Source organism: Trachypithecus francoisi, unplaced genomic scaffold (genome assembly GCF_009764315.1).
Source record: "Trachypithecus francoisi isolate TF-2019V2 unplaced genomic scaffold, Tfra_2.0 Lachesis_group21, whole genome shotgun sequence".
NCBI classification, from domain to species: domain Eukaryota; kingdom Metazoa; phylum Chordata; class Mammalia; order Primates; family Cercopithecidae; genus Trachypithecus; species Trachypithecus francoisi.
In genome coordinates, this window is record NW_022681467.1 from 23437985 (window position 1) to 23463821 (window position 25837).

The 25837-nt window shown below is 44.1% G+C and overlaps 1 protein-coding gene across 3 annotated transcripts in view; it reads left to right on the forward strand.

Moving 5' to 3' along the window:
* Positions 1–25837, forward strand: part of CUNH20orf194 (chromosome unknown C20orf194 homolog) — a 173810-nt gene that overhangs the window by 81078 nt on the left and 66895 nt on the right. For 2 of the 3 annotated variants that reach the window (XM_033185811.1, XM_033185813.1), the window contains exons 11-20: positions 1819–1900; positions 3811–3847; positions 8194–8281; positions 9495–9571; positions 12081–12125; positions 12513–12558; positions 16684–16795; positions 18281–18351; positions 19299–19349; positions 19962–20049. In XM_033185811.1, the coding sequence (XP_033041702.1) occupies positions 1819–1900; positions 3811–3847; positions 8194–8281; positions 9495–9571; positions 12081–12125; positions 12513–12558; positions 16684–16795; positions 18281–18351; positions 19299–19349; positions 19962–20049 (697 nt within the window). The remainder of the gene's footprint in view (positions 1–1818; positions 1901–3810; positions 3848–8193; positions 8282–9494; positions 9572–12080; positions 12126–12512; positions 12559–16683; positions 16796–18280; positions 18352–19298; positions 19350–19961; positions 20050–25837) is intronic. The other variant, XM_033185812.1, reaches the window with a different exon arrangement.

Sequence of the window (25837 nt, forward strand, 5' to 3'; positions counted from 1 at the left end):
GAAAAATGTTGACTCTTTGTATAGATCCCATTCTACTGGCGAACACCTGTGCTGGTGTGTTGATCTTCTGACTGAAATAGACTTCAGATTCATGTACTCAAGTGTACACAACTGAAAAAGAACTGTGCCCCTTCAAATCTGGGGTTTAAACCATATGACTTGAACTCAATGCATAGCACAAACACTTGGCACCTTTTAAAAAAAAACCTTTAGGCCGGGCGCGGTGGCTCAAGCCTGTAATCCCAGCACTTTGGGAGGCCGAGACGGGCGGATCACGAGGTCAGGAGATTGAGACCATCCTGGCTAACACGGTGAAACCCCGTCTCTACTAAAAAATACAAAAAAATTAGCCGGTCGAGGTGGCGGGCGCCTGTAGTCCCAGCTACTCGGGAGGCTGAGGAAGGAGAATGGCGTGAACCCGGGAGGCGGAGCTTGCAGTGAGCTGAGATCCGGCCACAGCACTCCAGCCTGGGCGGCAGAGCGAGACTCCGTCTCAAAAAAAAATAAATAAATTAATTAATTAAATTAAATTAAATAAAAAAATTAAAAAAAACCTTTAATAAGGGAAAATTTGGAGATCCAAGGAACATGTTTTAATTGAGGAAATATGTTATCAGCCAGCAATTAGAAATACTTCCTTGAGTTTTCATTCATTGTCATGGCAATATTGATCATATTCACTATTAGTGAATTTTTTTATAGGTTAGTTAGAATAAGTTCTTATTTCCAATCTGTAACTTGGATTCACAATATTACAGAAAATGCCATGAATTCTAGTGTTGTTATCTTAAACAATTGAGTAAAATAGAAGGAATGAATCTTTGTGTTGTATTTAGCTATTTTTGTATATTGTACTTATTAATGTTCCTTTAGCTCGGTGGTAGTATTTTTGCATTTTATACCTATTATTCTAGGAACCCTCATGAGATGTTGGATTTTCAGAAGAGGAAAGGACATCTATTTTATCTCTGTATCAATGAACATCTTAACAGGGAAGAAGAATAAAAATGTGAAAACCTAGAAGAACTTATTTTCTCTCCCTCAGGGGCTATGTACAGAGATGAAATACAAATGGAGGTGGGGATGTGGATAGCACCCTCCTCTCCTGAATTTGGAGCTGCCCCACACCTCTGCCTGTCATGTTAGCCAGGGTCTTCATGGTGAAAACTCTGGACTGAGTATTGACAGTCAAAACCCAAACACCTTGCTTCCTTTGTCCTTCTGAGTCATGAATCCCTTAGCATCCCTGGGCTGACTGAGTATCCAACAGCACCCTCACAATATAGCCAAAGTTTAAACCAGACATACACACACACGCACACGCACCAAAAGATACCTTTGGAAAAACAGTTAAAGATCATCTTTTCCCCTATGTCTTTAAAAAATAATAAATCAGTTTTGTAGAAGAAAATTTATTTCTGGCCAGGTGTAGTGGCTCACGCCTGTAATCTCAGCACTTTGGGAGGCCAAGGCAGGCAGATCACATGAGGTCAGGAGTTCGAGACCAGCCCAGCCAACATGGCAAAACGCTGTCTCTACTAAAAATACAAAAAAAAAAAAAAAAATGAGCTGGGTGTGATGGCACGTGCCTCTAGTCCCAGCTGCTGGGGAGGCTGAGGCAGGAGACTCTCTTGAACCTGGGAGGTGGAGGTTGCAGTGATCTCAGATTACGCCACTGCACTCCATCCTAGGTCACAGAGTAAGACTATGTCTCAAAAAAAAAAGAAAATTTATTTCCATTAACTCTATACTTTTTGTTTACTAGTACATGCATAAGTTATTGCCCCTTTTTTATTTTTATTTTTTTCTGACATCCAGGTAGCCCAGTGTGTCTCACCAAAGGGACCTCTTGCTTGTTCAAGAACATATTTTTTTGGAGCCACTCATGTTCCTTACTTGGGTAAGTCCCTGTAAGTTGTCATCTCATCAGCTTATCTAATGAATAGTCTCTCCCATGAACTAGAAGTTGATACAAAATTCACTACTTTGCTTGGAAGCTCATGATACCCAATTTGTGGGCCTCCAGCTCCCTCTCTGATTACTTCTGGATAGTTAATGTGTCTAACACATTTCTCACAGAATGTGTTTCAAGAGGAACATGATTGGTGCAGCCTACGTTAAGTCTAACCATGAGTATAACCCTTTGCTAGGTGTCACAGGGGAAGCCAAGATGAGTAAGACCTAATTTAAGCTAGCAGGAGGTAGGGACCAGACATGGTGGCTCACGCCTGTAATCCCAGCACTTTGGGAGGCACAGGCAGGCAGATCACTTGAGGTCAGAAGTTTGATACCAGCCTGGCCAACATGGCGAAACTCCGTCTCTACTAAAAATACAAAAATTAGCCAGACGTGCTGGCACACACCTGTAGTCCCAGCTACTCAGGAAGCTGAGGCACCATAATCGCTTGAACCTGGGAGGTGGAGGTTGCAGTGAGCCAAGATTGAGCCACTGCACTCCAGCCTGGGCAGCAGAGTGAGACTCTGTCTTAACAACAACAAAAAAGCAGGAGGTGGGCCGGGCACAGTGGCTCACGCCTGTAATCCCAGCACTTTGGGAGGCCGAGGCGGGTGGATCACAAGGTCAGGAGATCGAGACCATCCTAGCTAACACAGTGAAACCCCGTCTCTACTAAAAAATACAAAAAAATTAGCCAGGCGTGGTGGTGGGCACCTGTAGTCCCAGCTACTTGGGAGGCTGAGGCAGGAGAATGGTGTGAACCTGGGAGGTGGAGCTTGCAGTGAGCTGAGATTATGGCACTGCACTCCAGCCTGGGCAACAGAGTGAGACTCCGTCTCAAAAAAAAAAAAAAAAAGCAGGAGATAGGGTCTGCAGTGGGAATTTGGATGACTCAGCCAGGTGCCCACTCAACTGTTCTTGTGAGGAAAGTGAGAAAAGGCCGTAATAAAAGAGTGCTTAGGAGCTAAGAGCATGCTGTGGGACCATCCAGAAAGGCTGGGCTGGCTGGGGCTGCCCTGCTTACTAGGGTAACCAGAAGTTGCAGGTATCCAAAGACACATGGAAAAGAACCTCTGGAATGAATGCAGGTCTCAGCATTGCTACACAGAGGAGAATATATCAGGAACCATATTTTATTCTGGATGATGTTAAATAAGCCAGGAAACTCTGGAAAGAAGCATAACTTGGGTCAGGTTATTAAGGAGATAAAGCAAGAGGTAGAACTGAGCCTGTTTACTGATGCCTCGAAATTTAAAAAATTAAAAATAAAAACAAAAACCTTCCAGAACCTAAGATTCCACATATCTCTGGTATTTAGTGATGTTGCTGAGTGGGTTGTAAAAGTGGGAAAAAGTGAAGATCCAGAAGGCTATTGGGAGTGGCCAGGTTCCACTGTTGTTGGTATTTGTACTGTGTTTAACTTAAAAGAAAAAAATAGGCTGGGCGTGGTGGCTCGCACCTGTAATCCTAGCACTTTGGGAGGCCGAGGTGGGTGGATCACCTGAGGTCAGGAGTTCAAGACCAGCTTGGCCAACATGGTGAAACCTCATCTCTACTGAAAATACAAAAATTAGTGGGGCATGGTGGCGTGCACCTATAATCCCAGCTACTCAGGAGGCTGAGGCAGAAGAATTGCCTGAACCCGGGAGACGGAGGTTGCAGTGAGCCGAGATTACACCACTACACTCCAGTCTGGGTGACAGAGCTAAACTGTGTCTCAAAAAAAAAAGAAAAAGAAAAAGAAATGTTGTTTTTGACAATGCCTTTCAGGTAAATTAAGCATTTCTAGCTTCCTTGTTAAGTATTTGCATATCCTGTGCTCTTGTCACATTCTTAGTGGGCCTCTTTCACAGGTGGTAACAGCAGGCTGCCCAAGAAAACTGAACAAATGTAAGTCTTCATATTTTATTTTTTCTTTCTCAAAGTCGAGTTACTCAGTTGTGACTATCCTGTGTACTTCCTTTTGAGATCAACAGTGATTAAGACATCTGCTCTTGCTGGGTGTGTTGGCATGCACTGTAATCCCAACATTTTGGGAAGCTGAGGTGGGAGGATCACTTGAGACCAGGAATTCGAGACAAGCCTGGGCAACATAAGCAGACTCTGTCTCTGCAGAAAATAAAAAATTAGTCAGGCATGGTGGTGCACACCTGTGGTCCCAGCTACTCGGGAGGCTAAGTTGGGAGGATCACTTAAGCCTGGGAGGTCAAGATTTCAGTGAGCTATGATTGATTGTACCACTGCACTCTTGGCAACAGAGGGATACTGTGTAAAAAAAAAAAAAAGACATCTGGTTTATGGCATGAACATTACTGTGTTGTTTCCCAAGTTTCTCTCAGCTTGGATTTCAGGCCAGAGAACCCTGCCAGCTTTACCATCTGCTCTTCTCTCTAGACCTCAGAGACTTCCTACCTGCACACCCATACATTTATATTATGTAACTCCCCTTGATATGTTTTCTACATAATGCATTTTTAAGTTAAGGGCTTTTCTAAGAATAAACCATCCTAAAATCCATTGGGAGAATCTTGTGAAACCCCAACTGGTCTGAAGAGTGTTTTTCTCTGGATTTGACACTTAAGCCTGTGGAACATAGTGAGAGGGTGTGAACACTGGTTGTGCAACCTGAGAAAGGGCCTACCTAGTGTTGACTTCTCTTCTTTCACATACAGCAGGAAACCAGACAGAAAATTAGTGCTGAAACTATTAAATTCAAAAAAGCATTCTCCTTCAGCAATATGGACATAATGAAATTTTATTATTACCTAATTAAATACTGCAACTTAACTTGGTAGGGTCTAGATCAGCACTTCCCTATGACCAGCAGTGAGAGGCTACAAAAGATCATCTAAGGATCTCTTTAAAATATAGGTTCTCCAGGACCAATCCCAAGATTACAATCAGAATTACTAGGGCAGGGCCCACAAAGTTGTACTGGGAAAAATATAATAGAAGAAATATAATCATACTACAGAAAATATGAAATTAGAGAAAAATTAAGATCAGCTATAATTCCTCCTGTCTGGCACTACTCATTAGTATCTTATTGTATATATTTCTGGGACTGAGCGCAGTGGCTCACCTGAAATCCCAGGACTGTGGGGGGCCAAGGCGGGCAGATGGCTTGAGCCCAGGAATTCGAGACTAGCCTGGGAAATCTTACGGAACTCTGTCTCTACAAAAATTAACTGGACATAGTGGCATGCACCGGTATTCCCAGCTACTTGGGAGACTAAGGTGGGAGGATCATCTGAGCCTGGGAAGGTCAAGGTTGCAGTGAGCTGAGGTCACACCACTACACTGCAGCCTGGGTGACAGAGTGAGTCCCTGTCTCAAAAATGTGTGTGTGTGGCCATGCGCGGTGGATCACATGAGGTCAGGAGTTTGAGACCAGCCTGGCCAACGTGGCAAAACCCCATCTCTACTAAAAATACAAAAATTAGCCAGGTGTAGTGGCATATGCCTGTAATCCCAGCTACTCAGGAGGCTGAGGCAGGAGAATTGCTTGAACCCGTGATACAGAGGTTGCAGTGAGCCAAGATAGTGCCACTGCACTCTAGCCTGGGCGACAGAGCAAGAGTCTGTCTCAAAAAAAAGAAAATGTGTGTGTGTGTATGTGTATATATGTGTATGTATATGTATGTATCTTTCTGGGCTTTTAAAAAAATGATTAAGGTGTAGTCATATGTGTATATAGTTCTTTTGTGGGTTTCCTTTCCTTAACAACAAGTTAACCATTTCCTCAAGTGTTGGTGGGTGTTGTAGTCTTACCTTGTGCCTGCTTGTACTGCTGTGCCAGCGCTGCTTAGCCACTGTTCTGGATACTTATGCTAGAACCTTAAACATTTTACCTAAACCAAATCCATTGATCCCCATGTCAGGGACTGGTATTGAGTGGTAACTGGGTGCACATCGGAAGATTTGCCAAATCACAGATCCAATGGAACATGTGGATTCAAGTGAAAGTGACAACAGAGGCCGGGTGCAGTGGTTTATGCCTGTAATCCCAGCACTTTGGGAGGCCAAGGCAGGTGGATCACAAGGTTAGGATTTCAAAACCAGCCTGGCCACGGTAGTCAAACCCCACCTCTACTAAAAATACAAAAATTAGCCAGGCACCGTGGCAGGAGCCTGTAAGATCCCAGCTACTCGGGAGGCTGAGGCAGGAAAATTGCTTGAACCTGGGAGGCGGAGGTTGCAGTGAGCTGACATTGCACCACTGTACTCTAGCCTGGGTGACAGAGCAAGACTCCGTCTCAAAAAAGAAAAAAAAAAGTGACAACAGAGCCATGCAGGCTTTTTAATTTTATGGGTCAGCGGTCATGTGGCTTGTGTATTGAGCTCCTGAGTAAGGATCAGTATAGGAGTAGACCAAGCAAGGGGAAGGCCTGACCAATGTTGGTACTGAGTGATGTTTGAATCAGCTGAGGAGAGGGACATCTTTACATGTCTTTGGGTTTGGCATTTTTAAAACTGCACCCTAGGATCAAAGTGTAGAGGATTCTGGTCTCACCTGGAAGGGGCCGAGCTCATTCACATCTCTCTGCTAGGCCCCTTCCAGGGTATACCCTCTCCCTGTTCTTTTTTCTTCAACTCAACCCTAACCTCTACCTACATTGTGGAGGTGTGGTGCAGGAGCCAAGAAGGAAATTGAAGGAGATGGCAATGTGATGTGGCACAGTGGAAAAGCACCAGGCTGAGAGCAAATCTAAGTTTGGGTCAGCCTTGAATTTTCTGTGACTTAATAGACAACTTATTCCACTTCCAGAGGCCCTTGTTGCTTATTCTGTAAGATGAGAGGATTAGACCAATCATTTCTGTGTTTTTTCCTACTTTTGAACTCCTATCATCTTCCTTTACCTGTTAAAAGATTCTTATGGGCTTAAAAATAGACATATTTTTAGGTGAGACCTTGTCAGTTCCTTGCCAGGTACCTCTCCTGGCCTTTCAGGGCCCCTTGGATGAGCCCTTAAAAATAGACATATTTTTAGGTGAGACCTTGTTATTTCCTTGCCAGGTGCCTCTCTTGGCCTTTCAGGGCCCCTTGGATCAGCCCCTTCTCTTCACAAGTGTCCTAAGAAGAGCCTGCACCTCCTTCCTCCAAGGCAGTGATTCTCAACCAAGGGAAGTTCTATTGTAGCTCCCTCCCCCATCTTTCCCCACTCCCAGGAACATTTGTCAGGGTCTGGAGAAATTTTTGATTATCACAACTGGAATGCTACCAAACATCTAGTGGGTAGGGATGCTGGTTAGCAGCCAGAGGTGCTGCTGAACATCCTACAATGCACAGGACAAACCCCACAGCAAAGAATTATCCAGCCGTAAATGCCAAAGTGGAAAAACCACCTTAGGTGGTTCCCTAAATGAACCAGACTGGTTTTTCTAGAGACCTTCGTGGCAGTCCAGTCTGGCAGAGAAAAACCCAGCCCCTCCTCAGTCTGGTCATCTCTCTTCCACCCTGAGGTCTCCTACCCAGTGGTTCCAGTAATAGACCAGCCTTCAGCAAGTCTAGTGAAAAGACGATATGAAACTACAGTGTGGTTGGTCCCTGGGAAAGTAGCAAGTGGGTATGATAACACTGAAGGGATTCCTGGTCTGTAGGTAGCTGCTGCTGCACATAAAGGAGTCAAGGAGTCTACACAGTTTTTTTCTGATTACAAACAGGGAGGGGCAGTCTCGAGCAGAATTCAAAGGAGCCGACTTTCCTTAAGGTGATAACAAAAGCAAAGTATAAGTCAAACCAGGCATATGACTTTTTTTTTTTTTTTTTTTTGAAGCAAGGTCCCACTCTATCACCCAGGCTGGAGTGCAGTGACACAATCTTGGCTCACTGTAACCTCTTCTGCCTCCCAGGCTCAAGTGATCCTCCAGCCTTAGACTCCCAAATAGCTGAGACTACAGGCACATACCACCACGCCTGGATAATTTTATTTTTATTTATTTTTATTTTTTGTCGAGATGGGGTTTTGCCGTATTGCCCAGGGTGGTCTCAAATTCCTGGGCTCAAGCGATCTGCCCATCTCAGCCTCCCAAAGTGCTGGGATTACAAGCCTGAACGACTACCCCCAGCCCAGGCATGTGACTTTTAAAAGGTTCAGAAATCAGTGGGTTATATTTTTGCCTTTTTCCATTCTGTTTAAAAATCAGTTTCTTAGGGGTTGTCATTTGTGTGCATGCATCTTTTGACAAAAACCTCATGATGCTGTAATGTTAACCATTATTTTTTGTTTTTGAAGTAGGCTGTTGTCCCAGATATATGCTGCTGTTATTGAGGCTGTTGTGGCTGGCATTGCATGTTATGCTAAAACTTCCAGTCTAACAAAGGTAATTTAAATACCATGTTTCTCTTCCAGTAGTTATTACTTTAATGTAAAACATTCTATCCATGTGTTTCTTCTTTGGACACCTTGTAGTACTCACTTTTGTGCGAGCTTGGGCGTCTTTGACACCAGGCAAAGCGAAGCCTTGAGAGCACTGAGCTTCTGCTGCCTGTGACTGTGCTGCTGTCGTCTTGTGGATGACAACTAATTGGTGCTTCTTTGTAGACATCTGGTTGTGTTAAGGAAAAATCATTCTGTAGCACATTGTTTTGTTGAATAGCTTAAACAAAAGGCTTTTAAAAACTAAAAAAAAAAAAAAGCAACTATAGATTATTCTACTGTGAATTCTAATAAAGTTCAGTAAGTTTGATTTCCTATAACTCAGTGTTTAATAAAAACAGCTAAAGATTAGAAAATCTGACTTGCTTTTCCTAGACAAGCACATGTGTTCCCGTTCTCTGACCATTATCTTCCTTGCTGTTTTGCGGTTAACCTGCCCTGAGTTGGATTCCTATATCTGACCCAGTAAGGAGATGAGAAGAGTCAGCTTGATGCCTCCCAAATGCCAATAGGACCTTTTCTGAAGGAAGCCATTTGACATTGGAAAGGTTGTGTATGATGTAGATATCAGAGAGACTGTAGCTGTAGTCACCAGCTCCTTGCCATCTCCCCTCCTCACTGAACTTGTATCCCTGGTACTGACTCCAGATTTCTCAGCCCTTTAACCACTACATGCAGAAGGTTTATCCAAAGCAGTGGGGTGTCCTTCAATATCAGTTCTCACATCTTTGTTTTTTAACTGATCTTTTGTAACTCTTGCTATTTGGATATTCTTAGCATCTGGCTAAAACTCTGAGGGCAGAGGTTCCTTCCTCTTCCTGCCGGGGAAGAGGGGGGGAGAAAGCACTTTTACAGGCCTCTCATTCCGCTGCTGTCATCACAGCTGGTCACTTCTCTGGATCCATCACGTCAGGTTCCAGTGCACACCTGCCTGAATGCAGTTTTGTCCTGTGAACCTAGCCTGGAGAAAGCAGGCCCTTGTTTCCCTTAGCATGATGCTTTCACTTTATTCATGCCTACCAAGTAGTCACATAGACGGGAAGGGCACACTGGGGCATGGTGTGATCCTGGACAAGTGTTAGGAGGGCCCTTCCATCAGTGATGTATTTTCTCCTGCTGTGAAAGCTAATTGTCCCTGTCTTGTTATTATTTTACAGGCCAAGGAGGTAGCAGAGCAGACTCTGGGATCTGGGTTAGATTCCTTTGAGTTGATTCCGTTTAAGGCAGCCCTGCGGTAAGCAATGGCTGATATTTTTTATAAGGAATTTTTTTCTTTGTTTTTGAAAGATTCTTTTTTCCCTTATAACTCAGATTTCATCTCCTCTTTGAGAAATGTTTCAGTAAAATTTTAATGGGATATATGAAGGAGAGTCATTCATGATTCAGCCTTTACTTAGAAGCCAAAGAGCCAAAGATGCAGGAACTGTTTGAGAAAGTCACGCACATGTTCTGAGGTTAGAATGCAAGGCAGATTAACACCAGCATCACAAGAGGCTTGACAAGCCTGGGTTCCAAGGCTAGAAAGGCAAAGCTGGGGACCTGAGTGGTGAGGTTTTTAGGGGCAGGGGGCCCTGGACACAGGAAGATAGTCACTGCTTAGAATAAACTTGCACTGGGCCTCATCTGTCTCTTGAATGACAGAAATCCCTGAGCCTGCCATGTCTTGGGGTCTGCATGGTCTGAGAATCTGGTGATTTTTCCATCACATCTCCCAGCATGTCACGGTGGATCTCTTTGTAGTCTTTATCCATAGCTAAATCTTCATGAACCCAGTCCACTTAACCCACTGTTTCATGTGAGGACCATTGTGTGCACTTTTATACAAAGGATACAAAAGACAGCAATACTGGGGAATTTATTTAAGAATACTTTGGCTGGGCGCGGTGGCTCAAGCCTGTAATCCCAGCACTTTGGGAGGCCAAGATGGGCGGATCGCGAGGTCAGGAGATCGAGACCATCCTGGCTAACACGGTGAAACCCCGTCTCTACTAAAAAATACAAAAAAACTAGCCGAGCGAGGTGGCCGGCGACTGTAGTCCCAGCTACTCAGGAGGCTGAGACAGGAGAATGGCGTAAACCCAGGAGGCAGAGCTTGCAGTGAGCCGAGATCCGGCCACTGCACTCCAGCCTGGGCGACAGAGCGAGACTCCATCTCAAAAAAAAAAAGAATACTTCTAGGATATGTCCTGTGATGCCTCAGGTCTATGTCCCACATTTTCTTACATCTGCAGTCTTGGGTAATAAGTTGGAGTATTTGAAAGATTAGTCAATTAATTGTTCTAACAAGAAGAATTCTATTTCTGCAGCCCCACGAGTGGAAGAAAGCCAGAACTCTGTGGTACAGGGCTTTAGACTTGCTTCAGGTCTTCTCTCCCCTGGGTCTTCTGGATCTTGCTGTCCTGGCCATGAAAGGGGAACGATAAAGGAAGTTTGTTCCCTTAAGACCTTGTGCTGCCCTGTACTATCTGTTTCTGGCCAACCTGAATTTGAGAACGCTCCTTCATTCTGCATCTGTGTGACTTTGGGCAAGATAGGGAACTGTCTGTATCTGCTTCTTCAACTACCCACCTTGTAAAGCAACTGGGCACATAGACGTTAGCTGCTGTCACCGTGAGGTGTTCTCTCTTACCATCAATATGGCTAGCATAGTCATTCTACTCCTCCTTTACTTGGGCCCTTGCCTAGGCCACTCAGCTTCCCCAGAGCAGGCCCCCCTAAGTCCCAAGGCCTCCTAGGCCTAGGTGTCTGCCCTAGTTGGAGAAAGGCACAAAGAGAAAACACCAGTCAATGAGAGAAGAGTCTCCCAGGCCAGTCTTCCACCTGGAGCCCCACCCCTTTCTCACCACAAAGATTACTTAACTGAGGTCGGGGCGCGATGGCTCACGCCTGTAATCCCAGCACTTTGGGAGGGCAAGACAGGCGATCACTTGAGGTCAGGAGTTCGAGACCATCCTGACCAACATGGCAAAACCCCGCCTTCACTAAAGATGCAAAAATTAGCCAGGCGTGGTTTTACACACATGTAGTCCTAGCTACTGGGGAGGCTGAGGCAGGAGAATTGCTTGAACCCAGGAGGTGGAGGTTGCAGTGAGTTGAGATCACACCACTGCACTCCGGCCTGGGTGACAGAACGAGACTCTGTCTCAAAAAAAAAAAAAAAGATTACTTCAGTGAGGACCCTCGGACTGCTTCAGATTAGCAGATTTCTTTCTCCCAAGATGGGAAGGAATGGAAGCCATGAATGCAGACAGGAATTAGTGTGTAGCTATCTAGTACTTGTTAATGCAAGAAATTACACTTACACAAGTTAGAGTAAGCCAAAACGGTTTTCTAGTTATTTCTCGGCTCTGAAGGCCTCACCCTGCCCCTGGCTCCACAGCATTTGACTGTGAGTTGCAGAGACGTGGCCTCTGCTTGTGCTTAGAGCAGGGATGGAGGGTCACTCTCAGTCTGCAGTGAGCAGCAGTCCTCTCATGTCATTTTCTCCTGTTGTTGTCCAAGAGTCAAGACAGTCCTTAGGACTTGCACAGAGGCAGGGCTGTGATTAGAGTTAGACACTGACCCCATACCTGCTGGTGGTATAGGGCCCTGGGGAAAGTATCTAAAATAGGATAAATCTGGGTAAAGCAAGGATGACACACACCTCACTGTGTGGCCTTGAGAATCCCAAGCAGTTACCCTGCACAGGTGTCTGGGGAGCAGGAGCAGACTGATTTTTCTTTTGTTTTGTTTCTGGTCTACAGCTCAAAGATGGCTTTTCATATACATGCTGTGAATAATCAGGGAAGGTGCGTATATGATTGTGGTGTAACCTTATATGGAGCAAGTTTTAGGAAGATAAAGAGGGGGAAGGCTGCTGACATGAGTGGTTTTCTCATGCTTCCACACCTAGCAGCGACATCACTCCAGGGTTGGGCTTGGGCTGACTGCTCAGCTGAGCCCCTGTACCCTGTGTTCTTCCCACTGCAGAGCTGAGGGGCAGAGGTGGGGATGGACATACTCACCTTAGTGGCCCACATACCAATTCTACAAACATGCAACCCAGTGTTTTGAAAGGCCCTAAGAGCAATCCGAGTCTATGACATGTCATTACCAAGTTGAAAAAAGCGAACACTGTGAATTTAAGTACACTTAAAAACTCTTTAACATAGTCTTCCATCTCTTTCCTCTTCTAGAATTGTACCGCTGGACAGTGAAGATAGCTTATCCTTTGTGAAGACGGTAAGCAGAGTTGTCATGGGTCAGCTGGCTGGGAATGGCCTGTAGAGGGACATCTGTAAGTTGGGAGGTGGGAGTGGGTGGGGGTCTTGGGCAGCCCACCCCACCTGAAGAAACTGATCTGTTCTCAGTCCTATCCGAGCTGTAGCAGTGGTGAGCCTGTGCTTACTGAGGGTACCCAGGTAGCTGTGCCAGGCCGACCCACATCTGTTCTCCCTTGCCTAGGCTTCCCCGGGGTCCAGAGTCTTAATTGAGGTGTTAGGAGGCACCTCTTTCTGGGTTATGAAGCCTTCCTACAGGTAGCTGAGATTGCTCTGACCTCGTGTGGAAATGTGAGTCCAGGACAAGCCTGCCTTGACTAACAGACTTAAGTTTTTCAGTGGCATCTTTGAGTTCCAAGACTTGCATTGATGTCCTTAATGGGAACCTAGAGTTGAAATCGGTCTTGACAGCATAGTGAGACCCCATGTCTAAAAAAAAATTTTTTTTAATTAGTCAGGTATGGTGGCATGCATCTGTAGCCTGAGCTCCTCAGGAGGCTAAGGCAGGAGGATCACTTGAGTCCGGGAATTTGAGACTGCAGTGAGCTGTGATTGCACCACTGCACTCAAGTCTGGGTGACAGAGTGAGATTTAGTCTCAGAAAACAAACAAAAACCGGGAACCTGGGAAAATTAACTACAGCCCTGTACCACAAAAGGACACCTTGGTCAACAGTGGACTGCAGATACAACAGTGGTCCCATAATATCATAACGCTGTATTTTTACTCACCATTTCTATGTGTATATATGCCTAAATACACAAATATTACCATTGTGTTATAATTGCCTACAGTATTCAGTATAGTAACATGCTGTACAGGTTTGTAGCCTAGGAGCAATAGACTACACCAGCTAGCCTAGGTGTATAGTAGGCTATACCATCTAGGTTTAAGTATACTCTATAATGTTCACACAGTGATGAAATCAGCTAATGCCACATTTCTCAGAATCCCTGTCATTAAGTGATACATGACTATAATTATTTAAATGACCAATAATCAACAGGGACCTGCGTGTGCCATGAAGTAGAGTAGTCAGAGCAATGTTTTCCAACCTGTGTGCTGGGGGGATGGTTTGGAGATGCACTGAGCTAATGGTCCCTGGGGTGGGATGGCATAGCCTGGGGGAGCTAGAGTTTCTAGGCCAGTTGCTCTCAGCCACAGGCTGAGTCCTCCGTTTACCCCAGAACATCCTGATGTGAAGAAGGTTGGCAAATGGTGCATGAGAGGGTGGTACATATCCAGCCAAGATTCTGTTTGTGGTGTGTGTTATATCTTGAGTCTGTTCTGTGACCACTGCCTGAACCTTAGTTCCAAAAAGCTTTGGTTCCAGGGAACTGGGTGGGCAGCTGTGGATAATTTGGTACAAGCACATCCCCATCACCATCACCTGTGGAAAAGTAACTCAGAAGTTCCTGTCAGTAGTGTTAACCCATCTACAGAGAATAGTACAACAAGGGTAATTTTTTTAAGGTTATAATTTATGTTTTTATAATGTTCCTGGTCCCCATCTGTCAACATTTTGTGTGGATGTTCTTTTAGAACTATTTCAGACTTTTTTGTGATATCAGTAAAACATTGGGAAATACTTTCGGATATTTAGGTGATCATACTTTATCTCCTTGTTAGACTTTAAAGTCTGACTTCTCTCCTGGGACTCTTGCACAGTGCTTTGGAAGATGCTTTGCATAGTAGCAGGTGATTAGGAATCCAGTAAAATCATAGTCTTGCATCAAGTATGCACAGCTAATGAGATAGGAAATAAGAAGCAGCAAGTTGATGCTTTCTGTCTACATTCTGTCCTCTTATCCAGAGATGAAGTTCTATCTCCTCCCCAAAGCCTTCCCTGTTGATTTCTCCCTACTAGTATTCCTATAGTCCTTGCAGTTGCAGTTTGTACTACACAAATTAAGGAATAATTCAATCCTGATGTATCATATGATATCATAATGTGTCATATGATGACCTTTGTGTACGAATGCCCTTGTCTCTCCAGCTATACATTAAGATTTCCTGAAGACAGGCACCATACCATATTTTTTCTTTCCCTGTGCCACGTGGTGGGAAGTACATAACAAGTGTCCAACAAATGCTACACGTTATCTTTTTAATATCCTCTTTTCCCTTCCTCAATATCAGTGACCAAATATCAACATGAAGGATCAGGAACCCAGAGGATCTGTCCACCTGATTGGTCTGGGAACCAAAGACATAGGATTGCCATTGTCACTTAAGAGGGACCATGTAGCTCAGGAGGGTTCTGTGTCTTCAGATGCTGGAAATCCTTTGAGACAGCTTTAGATAAACCTTCCATTTGTCAAATCTGAAAAGAAAGTTAACTCAAATATAGAAGCCTACTTGTCTCTTTTATATATCCTATTATCATAATAATATGGAAAATTAAGGGCTTTGGCTTTAACTGTGGTTTTTTTCTTTTCAACCTTGTGCCCTCTTTAAGTTTTTATTTGAAAATTCAGCAATCCATTCAAGAGGCTCAGGTCTTTTGTCTGTGTCCTAAGGGGTGGGACAGGGGTCCCAGGCTAGAACGATAATATGTGAAAGTGGACTTAGTCTCAGGAGATCTGCACCAGCACCCACCGCTCACCGCTATTCAGGGTAGGATGGGACAGGTCCTTGTGCTGCTTATCCCATGTCCCTCATCAGATCTTCCTGGTCATCCAAGACTCTAGCTCTAGCTAACATCATTTTCTCTTTCTTCTGCTGGCTTCTTCCCAGAATTGTTCCATTTTCACTAGTTTTTACCTGATAAATTAGGGCTTTCTTACTGGACATTTGGGAGCTCTCTGAGTTGTTCTAATTTGGTTTCAGGGCTAGTGAAGCCTCTGCTTTTATTTATCTTGGCCATAAAAGTTTGAATAGCTTTCTTGCTTTTTGTTTTTTTTTTTTTTTTTTTGGAGACAGGGTCTTGCTCTGTTGCCCAGGCTGGAGTGCAGTGGCATGATCATAGATTACTGCAGCGTCAACCTCCTGGGCTCAAACAGTCCTCCTGCTTTAGCCTCCTGAATAACTGAGACCACAGGTAGATGCCACCATGCCTGGCTATTTATTTATTTATTTATTTATTTTTTGAGACAGAGTCTTGCTATATTTCCCAGGCTGGAGTTTAGTGATGCAGTCTCAGCTCACTGCAACCTGCACCTCCCAGGTTCAAGCAATTCTCCTGCCTCAGCCTCCCAAGTAGCTGGGATTATAGGCACACACACCACCATGCCTGGCCAATATTTTTTTTGTATTTTAGTAGAGATGGGATTTCACCATGTTACCCAGGCTGGTCTCAAACTCATGGGCTCAAGTGATCCACCCGCCTCACCTCCCAAAGTGTTGGGATTGCAGGCATGATTAATCATGCCCAGTCTGATTTTTCTTTTTTTTTTTTTTTTTTTTTTTTTGAGGTGGAGTCTCGCTCTGTCGACCGGACTGGAGTGCAGTGGCCAGATCTCAGCTCACTGCAAGCTCTGCCTCCCGAGTTTATGCCATTCTCCTGCCTCAGCCTCCCGAGTAGCTGGGACTACAGGCGCCCGCCACCTCGCCCAGCTAATTTTTGTATTTTTAGTAGCGACGGGGTTTCACCGTGTTAGCCAGGATGGTCTCAATCTCCTGACCTCGTGATCCACCCATCTCGGCCTCCCAAAGTGCTGGGATTACAGGCTTGAGCCACCGCACCCGGCCCTAATTTTTCTTTAGTAGAGTGGGGATCTCACTGTGTTGTCCAGGTTGATCTCAAACTCCTGGGTTCCTCGAACTCCCAAGTTACTGGGATTACAGGCATGAGCCACTGTGCCTAGTCAGTATAAAGCAATTTGAGGGACTATATGGAAACAAAGATACTTTCCTTATAGCCCAAGTGTGTCTCTGATCAGGGAGCAATTTCAGGGAAGCCCGGGTGATCCTAAAGTCACCTCCCAGTTCAAAGATGTATTTAGGATAACTCCAGTTTTCCCTAGAAACTCTTCAGTACTCTTTTGCCATGTTCCTTTAGGCAGTATTTTGTGGTCTCGTTCTTACGGATTTCTCTCTGATGGTTTTGGGCTGGTAACTGATCGAGCTGGTTTCTCATTTGATGCAGGCTTGTATGACCATCTATGACATTCCTGACTTGCTGGGAGGAAATGGTTGCTTAGGATCTGTGGTTTTCTCTGAATCGTTTTTGACTTCTCAAATCTTAGTTAAAGAAAAGGGTAAGTATATGTGATCTTTAGAAAGCAAACCTTAAGCCTTTTTTTTTTTTTTGGCAAAATAAGTTATAAACTAAGGCAAAAGACCAACAGTAAACTGGTAAAAAATATTAGAACTTATCACAGCACTGCACTCCAGCCTCAGCAACACAGCGAGACCCTGTCTCAAAAAAAAAAAAAAAAGGAATATTAATGATGAACAAAGGGTGTACATCCTAATTTATGAAGAACTCTTACAAATTAATAAGAAAAGATAAGCTACCCAATAGTAAAATGAGCAAAAAAAATGAACAGGCACTTCACAGACATGGAAAACAAAAAAGAGAGGAGGACTATGTATAAATGAAGATATGTAACCTTCTTCTTGACTAGGAAGAAGAAGCAACTTGAAGGCTGGGCACGGTGGCTCATGCCTTAATCCCAGCACTTTGGGAGCCCAAGGTGGGCGAATCACTTGAGGTCAGGAGTTTGAGACCAGCCTGGCCAGCATGGTGAAACCCCATCTCTACTAAAAATACAAAAATTAGCCGGACATAATGGTGGGTGCCAGTAATCCCAGCTACTTGGGAGGCTGAGGCAGGAGAATTTGAACCGGGGAGACGGAGGTTGCAGTGAGCTGAGATCACACCACTGCACTCCAGCCTGGGTGACAGAGCGAGGCTCTGTCTCAAAAAAAAAAAAAAAATAGAAAAAACTGAAACAGTAATTAGGTATTATTTTTTTACCTGTTAAGTTGGCAAAATATTCTAAAGAATTACTATATTCTAAGGAATGAAAATATTCTAAAGAATGGTAGAATGAGCCTGATAATAATTCTCTTTGATCTTTAATATGTATACCTGTACTATCTTGATAAAAAAATGTAATGGTAAAATGGACTAATTCCCAAAAGTTTTGTTTCTTGGTTTTTGGTTTGTTTTTTCTTTTTGAGACAGGGTCTTGCTCTGTCACCCAGGCTGGAGTGTGGTGGCATGATCTCGGCTCACTGCAACCTCCACCTCTTGGGCTCAAGTGATTCTCCCACCTCAGCCTCCCAAGTAGCAGGGACCACAGATGCTCCACCACGCCTGGCTAATTTTTCATATTTTTTGTAGAGACAGAGTTTTGCCATGTTGCCTGCAATCCCAACACTTTGGGAGGCCGGGGTTGGCAGGTCACCTGAGGTCAGGAGTTTGAGACCAGCCTGGCTAACATGACGAAATCCCATCTCTACTAAAAATACAAAAATTAGCCCGGCATGGTGGCACACACCTGTAATCCCAGCTATTTGGGAGGCTGAGTCAGGAGAGTTGCTTGAACCTGCTAGGCAGAGGTTGCAGTGAGCCGAGATGGCGCTGCTGTACTCCAGCCCAAGTGACAGAGCGAGACTCTGTCTCAAAAAAAAAAAAAAAAAGCCCTAACTCCTGAGAAGGGCATTTAGGGTCTAGGGCCTGTGAGGCAGGCTGACGTGGTAGGGGAGTAACTGGCATGTGTGTGGTCTTCCTGCAGATGGCACTGTTACCACAGAAACCCGCTCCATAGTCCTGACTGCTGCTGTACCCAGATTCTGCTCCTGGCTGGTTAGTGTCATTCATCAGGTAGAAGTGGACCTATGTGTGGAGAAATCAGGGTGAACATTTGAGGAAGAGCCTCTTTGTTGGGCCCCTGGTGGGATGTCAGATCCTGAACTAGCTGTTGTTCAGGAATGGAATTTTTTATCCCAGTCCTTTCTCTTTATACAAATGAACTTAATTTCGTTAACTCTCATAATCTTAGAAAACTTTCAGAAGAAAGGAACAAAGTCACATGGGTCACCGTTAAATTGTGAAAGGAAGAAATTAACAGCCTCATTTTACAGATGAGGAAACTGAGCTTATAAATTGAACGGCCCGGCCAAGGTCACACAGATCATGAGAAGTGGATCCCATGACTTGCTTCCCTGGTAGAGTGGTTGCTACAGAATTTTTACTGCAACATCTCTCTACTTGTAGAAAAGTCCCATCTTCTGCAGTGGGAGGGACTTGGTCTGAAACTGGGGCCTTGGAACGTAGGTGTGACAGCAATGAGTCTGCTAATGGGCTGAGTCCCTGCTTGAGAGTGCTCACATTCTGCTTCTACAGTTCCCACACAAGACAGGGAAGACCGAGAGTTATCCTCTAATCTGAACGTGTTTCAATGAGAAGACATTCTCTGAAGATACTTTAATACATTCTCTTTGCTTCATCCCTAAAAACAGTTGTTTTTTTCTGAAGTGAAATATAGGTGGAGACTCACACATCCCCTCTGCTTGTCATAAGCTCATTAACTGGACCTCAGGTCCTAGTGAGAGAGCCCACCATGGCCTTGGGCTCTGAGCCCTGGTGACCAGCAGACATCTCAGGTGTGTCAGGGCCTGAGAGCACTGGACATGGACATGGTGAAAGACTGCCCAGCCAGTGTCCTGGGAATATCTGAACACAGTAGGGAGACCTAGCAGGGTTTTCCCTTGAAGTAGTCGACTGAAAATCTGCATTCCTTTTGGACACAGGTGGAAGATAATGAAGTAAAATTGTCTGAGAAAACCCAGCAAGCAGTGAGGGTAAGCAGCCTTCTTATTTCAGTGTTAACATCATATCAAAAGATAATGTAAGCAATTCATAAAGGTATTAAAATACTTCATCTCACTACTAATATAAAGGATTTGCACTGTGTTGTCTTCACTTCCTATTTGCATTCCTCCCCTTCCCAGCAGAGCTTTCGAAATCACCATTTATGGGGGATACAATTAGAGGGATTCTTTATTCCATGAGGGCCTTTTGGTGTTTTTTTAAAAATCTCCCCATAGTATTAAAAGTAGATCCCAGATTGGCCTAGACATGTAGAGCTGAGACATCAAGGCTCTAGGCCAAGGAGAAGCTGCCTCCGTTTTCACAAAGGAAATAAATCCACTGGAACATGAACAAACATTGCAGGCTTTGATGCCTGGACTCAGAGAGAATCTTAATGTTCTTTTTCTCAGCACAAATCAAGGATGCCAGTAACCTGCCAAAGAGCCAGACAATGCCAAAGGCCATGGAATACATTGGGCATGTCTGAGCCTGACTCAGCTTTGTAGATGGACATATTTGGGCAGGACTTTTGATTCTGTGAATATTTATGCTATAAATCACCTATTCTTTTTTGGTTTTTGTTTTTGTTGTTGTTTTTAAAGGGGGATGAGTCTTTCCTGGGCACTCTCCTAACAGGAGGAGAAGGAGCATATCTTTATTCCAGCAATCTACAGTCCTGGCCTGAGGAAGGTAAGGAGCTATGACTTTAATGTTCTTGGCCATGTCTGGGTCCCTCATTTGCAGATGGTAGCATGGGAGTTGTGATTAATAATACGTCTTCTATTTGAACATAATTGTGGTACAGAAATGCTTTCCTACAGCTTTTCTCTCTTGACCCACCCACTTTGTAGATGAGGAAATTTATGTTAGGAGGGGCTGATCACAGAACTGTACCTGGTCCTTTTGTTGCTGCCTGAGGTTAGTTAGCTCTCCGAACGGGCTAGGGCAGCAGCATTTCCAGAAATAGAATTTGTGGACCTAAACAGAATCTGGATTCATTTATCTTGCTGTGTAACAAATTACCACAAATTTAGTAGCTTAAAACAACACCCTCTTATTATCTCACAGTTCTCCAGGTGAGAAGTTCAGGCAGGCTTGGCTGGACCCAGATCTCTTGAGGTCAAAATCAAGGCATCAAGCAGACTAGACTCTTATCTAGAGCCTCTGGGGAAGAATCTTCTCCCAATCTCAGCCAGGATGTTGGTTCCTTTCACTTGTAGTACTGAGGTCCCCATTTTGTTGCTGATTGTCAAACAGGGATCCTCTCAGCTCCTCCTCCCAGAAGTCCTTGCCCTTGTGACCCCCTCCATCTCAGCTATAAAGAACCTTCTTGTATTGAATCTCTCTCACACTTGGAGTCTCTCTAATTCTTCTTTGCTATCAGCATCTTAAGTTTTTGCCTATCCCAGTCCACCCTCTGGCCCCCATAATTCATGTCCCTGGTTAGCTCCTACCAAGGGTCTCATTCCATTGTGGCTACAGGTCAAAGTCCTAAATCTCATGGGCTTAAATATCCAAATCTCATGATCAAGATCATCTAAGTCCCATGGTAAATGAGGCTTGGGAGAGTAATCTGTCTACAGCTCCTGACCATAGTTCCTCTCCGTGTCTGTGGACCTACGAAACTAAAGAGGCAAGTCATCTGCCCGCAGCCCTCCCGACATACAAGGTGAGACTGGCATAGACTTCAGGTTCACAAAGAGGAAAAACAGAAGGTAAAAAGGAGTCACCAGCCCAAGGCAGCTTTGAAGCCCAGCTGGGCAGACTTCAGTTCCTTGATTAGGTTTCAAGGCCTGGGAATAATTCTGGCTCTCAGCTCTGCCTCGGTGCTCTTGGTTCTACCCTGTTTGCTCTTGGTTTGCTCTGGGCTCATGGCTCCACCCTTTGGGCTTGTGGCTGCACTGCTGTCATCCTTCCTTTTTCAGTGAAAGGTAGCACCTTGTTTGTAGCTGAGTAGTTTTATCAGCCTGCCTCTTGCCAGTAGAATTTTGAGGGTCCAACAGTCTCCTTCAATTTTATACTTTCTCTGTCCCTTTCAATCCAAACTGGCAGTGTTTCTGCTCGTATAAAATCCTGAAAAACCTTGTTGGTCTTGCATGGATTTTACAGGGATTTACTGCAAGTTCCTCTTTGGCTTCCTCAAAATAACATTTTCTTATGAGTCCTATTCTTTCCCTGTTGAATATAGCCTTTATGTGAAGGAGGAGTTCTGACTTACTCTACAAATTCCTCAACCTCTACTAAGCAAATCCCTTTTCTGGATGATTTGTTCTTGTTGAAAATATTCTATCCGGCGGCAAATTCCTCTCCCTGTTCTCAGACCACTGCTTCAGCTTCTGCCCCTTCATTCACACAGAAGACAAAGCACAAGGAGTTCTGGTTTTCTGTCCACATACTGCTGGAGTGGCAGTGGCGTTTGTTATCACATCTGTCCCTGCATTTCTGCCTCTCCGGATCCTAGTGCAGAGAACCCGGGAGTTAGGAACATTTGCTGAAGGCAGGGAGTGTGTGGTAATACTACCAGCCTTGAGGCAAGATTGCATAGTGTTTTAAAAGCAGATTGTAGGCACAACACAGAGGTGGTTTGTGCTCTGTCATCCTTGAGCCAATTATAATATTTAGCAGGGATATTTGCCAAAATTAGTTTGCACCTTCTTAGCAAAGGGCCTTGTTAGAAAAATAGTCTTGCATTGTACTGAGTTATCCAACAAGATTCAGTGTATCCTAAGGTCTCTGTGCAAGAATAAAGGCACAGCCAGGGATTTCTGGAGCCTTATTAGTCATAGTCTTTTGAAAACTTAAATTTTAAACTTTCTTCGTTCCTGAGGAGAATCTAGTTTAAATTAGGAGATGGTTTTCTGAGGTAGGGAAATTGAATAGAAGCAGAGAATTTAAACAGGAGTCTCCCCTTCCTGTGGATAAGCGTTTGACCACTTTGGGATTCAGGTCAGAAGCTGATGTAAGTTTTGTGGGGCTTGAAGTTTAGACCATTTGGGGACTCTCTTAAGGAAAATACTACAAAATGATTAGGGCTCTTCTTAGAGCCTTAGAAGGGGGCTTGGGCAGGTAAGGAGTCCTGAAGTTCAATTGTCTTTAATGTCTTTATAAATCTGCCTTTACTTGGGACTGTGATGAGCTTGAAATTTATCTGTTCCCATCCCCTGAAGGTATTTATCTTCAGCTCCTCAGGATGCGTTATCTTGATTGATCTTCATATCCTGAGTCCCATAGAAGGTGAAAACTTGCCTGATGTTGTACAAGTTGTTATTTTTTCCATACCTTTTTTTTTTTTTTAAGCTCCCTCACCCTGACTGAGATGTAGTACAAGTTAATGGCAGCATCTAGAGGGTAGTCCAGGTCTGGAGAATAGTACAGGTCTTCTGATTTTTCACCCAGCAATTACTTACAGATGAAAAGAATAGTACTTCCTGGCAAGGCATGGTGGCTCATGCCTGTAATCCCAGAACTTTGGGAGGCCAAGGCAGGCGGATCACCTGAAGTCAGGAGTTTGAGACCAGCCTGACCAACATGGAGAAACCCCGTCTGTACTAAAACTACAAAATTAGCCAGGCGTGGTGGTGCGTGCCTGTAATCCCAGCAACTCGGGAGGCCGAGGAAGGAGAATCGTTTGAACCTGAGAGGCAGAGGTTGTGATGAGCGGAGATTATGCCATTGCACTCCAGCCTGGGCAACAAGAGTGAAACTCCGTCTCACAAAAAGAAAAAGAAAAGAATAGTACTTCCTTTACCTTGAAGTTTTTTCAGCTCTAGAACTATTTCTGTTCACCAGTTAGTGGCGTCGGCTATCACAAGATGTCTTGCTTTTCAACTTTCCATTCATTCATGTCCTTCATGTGCCCTTCTCCTCCCCGCCCTGCTGTCTGTGGCCAGGCAGGCTGCCCAGTACCTTAATCCTCAGGAACCTGCTTTAGAGTTTTGCCACACATGCCCATATCCCCAGACAATATCTTGTTTTGAGCTTAATACAGATAGAATCATACTGTAGACATGCTTTTTTTGCTCGATATTCCTAGGATTCATCCAGTTTGTTGTATGTAAGCCATATAGCTTACTCATTTTCATGGCCCTATAGTATTCATTTTTGCTAGCATGCACTATCATTTTGACTCTTGGTGGACATGTGGGTTTTTTTATAGTTTTTGTGCTAGGTGCAGTGGCTTGTGCCTGTAATCCCAGCTTCTCAGAGGCTGAAGCGGGAGGATTACTTGAAGCTAGGAGTTCAAGACCAGCCTGGGCAACAGAGTGAGACTCTTGTTTCTACAAAACAATTTTTTTAATTAGCCAGCATCTGTAATCCCAGCACTTTGGGAGGCTGAAGCAGGAGGATTGCTTGAGTCCAACAGTTTAAGACCAGCGAGACCCCATCTCTACCAAAACAAAAAAATTAGCCAGGCATGGTGGCATATTCCTATAGTCCCATATATTTGGAAGACTGAGACTGGAGAGTGACTTGAGCCCAGGAGTTCAAGGCTGCAGTAAGCTATGATCTCACCACTGTACACCAATCTGGCTTACAGAGCAAGACCCTAACTCTAAAAAATAAATAAGTAAATATAGGCTTTTTTAGGTATTGCAGACTGTACTGTTATGAGCATTCTTGTGCATGTCTCTTGGTCCACATGGGCAGATGTTTCTGTCGGGTTGGAATGAGGAGTAAAAATTTGGAATTTTAATATGAACCCACATACGGCTTTTTTAAATGAAGCCCAGACTGTTTTACAAATTGATTGTCCCGAATTATACTTCCAACAGCGGCATACAGGTATTTGAGTTTTTTCATATTCTGGCCAACACTTGCTGTTTTGCCAGTTTTGCCACTGTGGTGAGTGTGCGGTGCTGTATTATTAGGATTTTAATTTACATTTCTCTTATTATCAGTGAACCATCTTTATTTATTGGCCAAGCCATTATACTTCCCTTCCGTTAAATGCTTGTTCTTGTTTTTTGCTCATGTTTCTTTTAGATTGTCTTTTTCTTGTTTATTTTAGGAATTCCTTTTTTTTTTTTTTTCTTGAGACTACGTGTCACTCTGTTGTCCAGGCTGGAGTGCAATGGCGCAATCTCAGCTCACTGCAACCTCCACCTCCCAGGTTCAAGCAATTCTCATGCCTCAGCCTCCCAAGTAGCTGGGACTACAGGCGCACAACAACATGCCCAGCTAATTTTTGTATTTTTAATAGAGATGGGGTTTCGCCATGTTGGCCAGGCTTGTTTTGAACTCCTGACCTCAGGTCATCTGCCCATCTCAGCCTCTGAAAGTGGTGGGATTACAGTCGTGACCCACCGCACCTGGCCTATTTTACGAATTCTTTCTTTTCTTTTCTCTCTTTCTGTTTCTCTTTCTCTTTCTTTTTCTTTCTTTCTCTCTCTCTCTCTCTCTCTCTCTCTCTCTAGTTCGTTTGTTCATTCGTCTTTTCTTGATGGAGTTTCACTCTTGTTGCCTGGGCTGGAGTGCAATGGCATGATCTCGGCTCACTGCAACCGCTGCCTCCCAGGTTTAAGCGATTCTCCTGCCTCAGCCTCCCAAGTAGCTGGGATTGCAGACATGCACTACCATGCCTGGCTAATTTTGTATTTTTAGTAGAGGTAGGGTTCCTCTATGTTGGTCAGGCTGCTCTCGAACTCCCAACTTCAGGTGATCAGCCTGCCGCAGCCTCCCAAAGTTCTGGGATTACACGTGAGCCACTGTGCCTGGCCAGGAATTTTTTATAGACTTTTGATACTAATTATTTGTCAATTCAGTATATTGCAAATATTTTCTTTCACCTGGTGACTTGTCTTATTTTATTTCTGGTGCTTTTTAATGAATAAAAGTTCTTAATTTTAATGTAATCAAGATACTTAATCTTTTCCTATGTGTGTATGTTAGATCTATTGAGGCTTTTTCTGTTGAATTATAAAAATACAATTTTTCAAAGAATCCACCTGGATTGCTCTTTGAAAGTGATATGAGATAGGAGTCTAATTTCACTTTTTAAATGTAGGTAGCCACCTGTCTCAGCAGCAGTTATTGAAAAATCATTCTTTTCCCACTGATCGGCAGTGCCAGCTTTGTTATAAATCAAGTCTCTTTATGTGTGCGTCTATTCATAAGCTCTCTGTTCTGTTCCATTATTCAGTTTCTCCCTGAGAAAATACCACATTGTCTTATTTTAGATAGATAACATATTTCTATATGGTGTCTTAGTCCGCTTGGGATGCTGTAACAAAATACCACAGGCTGAGTGGATTAAACAGTAGAAATTTATTTCTCACAGTCTGGAGGCTGGGAAGTCCAGGTTCAAGGTGCTGGCAAGGGAGGTTTCATCCTGAGGCCTCTTCTCTTGACCAGTAGAGGCTGCCTGTCACTGTGTGCCCACATGACTCCTCCTCTGTGCATACGTGGTAGGGGCTAAGCTCTCTGGTAGCTCTTACAAGGGCACTACATCCCAATAGACCTTGCCCCACATTCATGACCT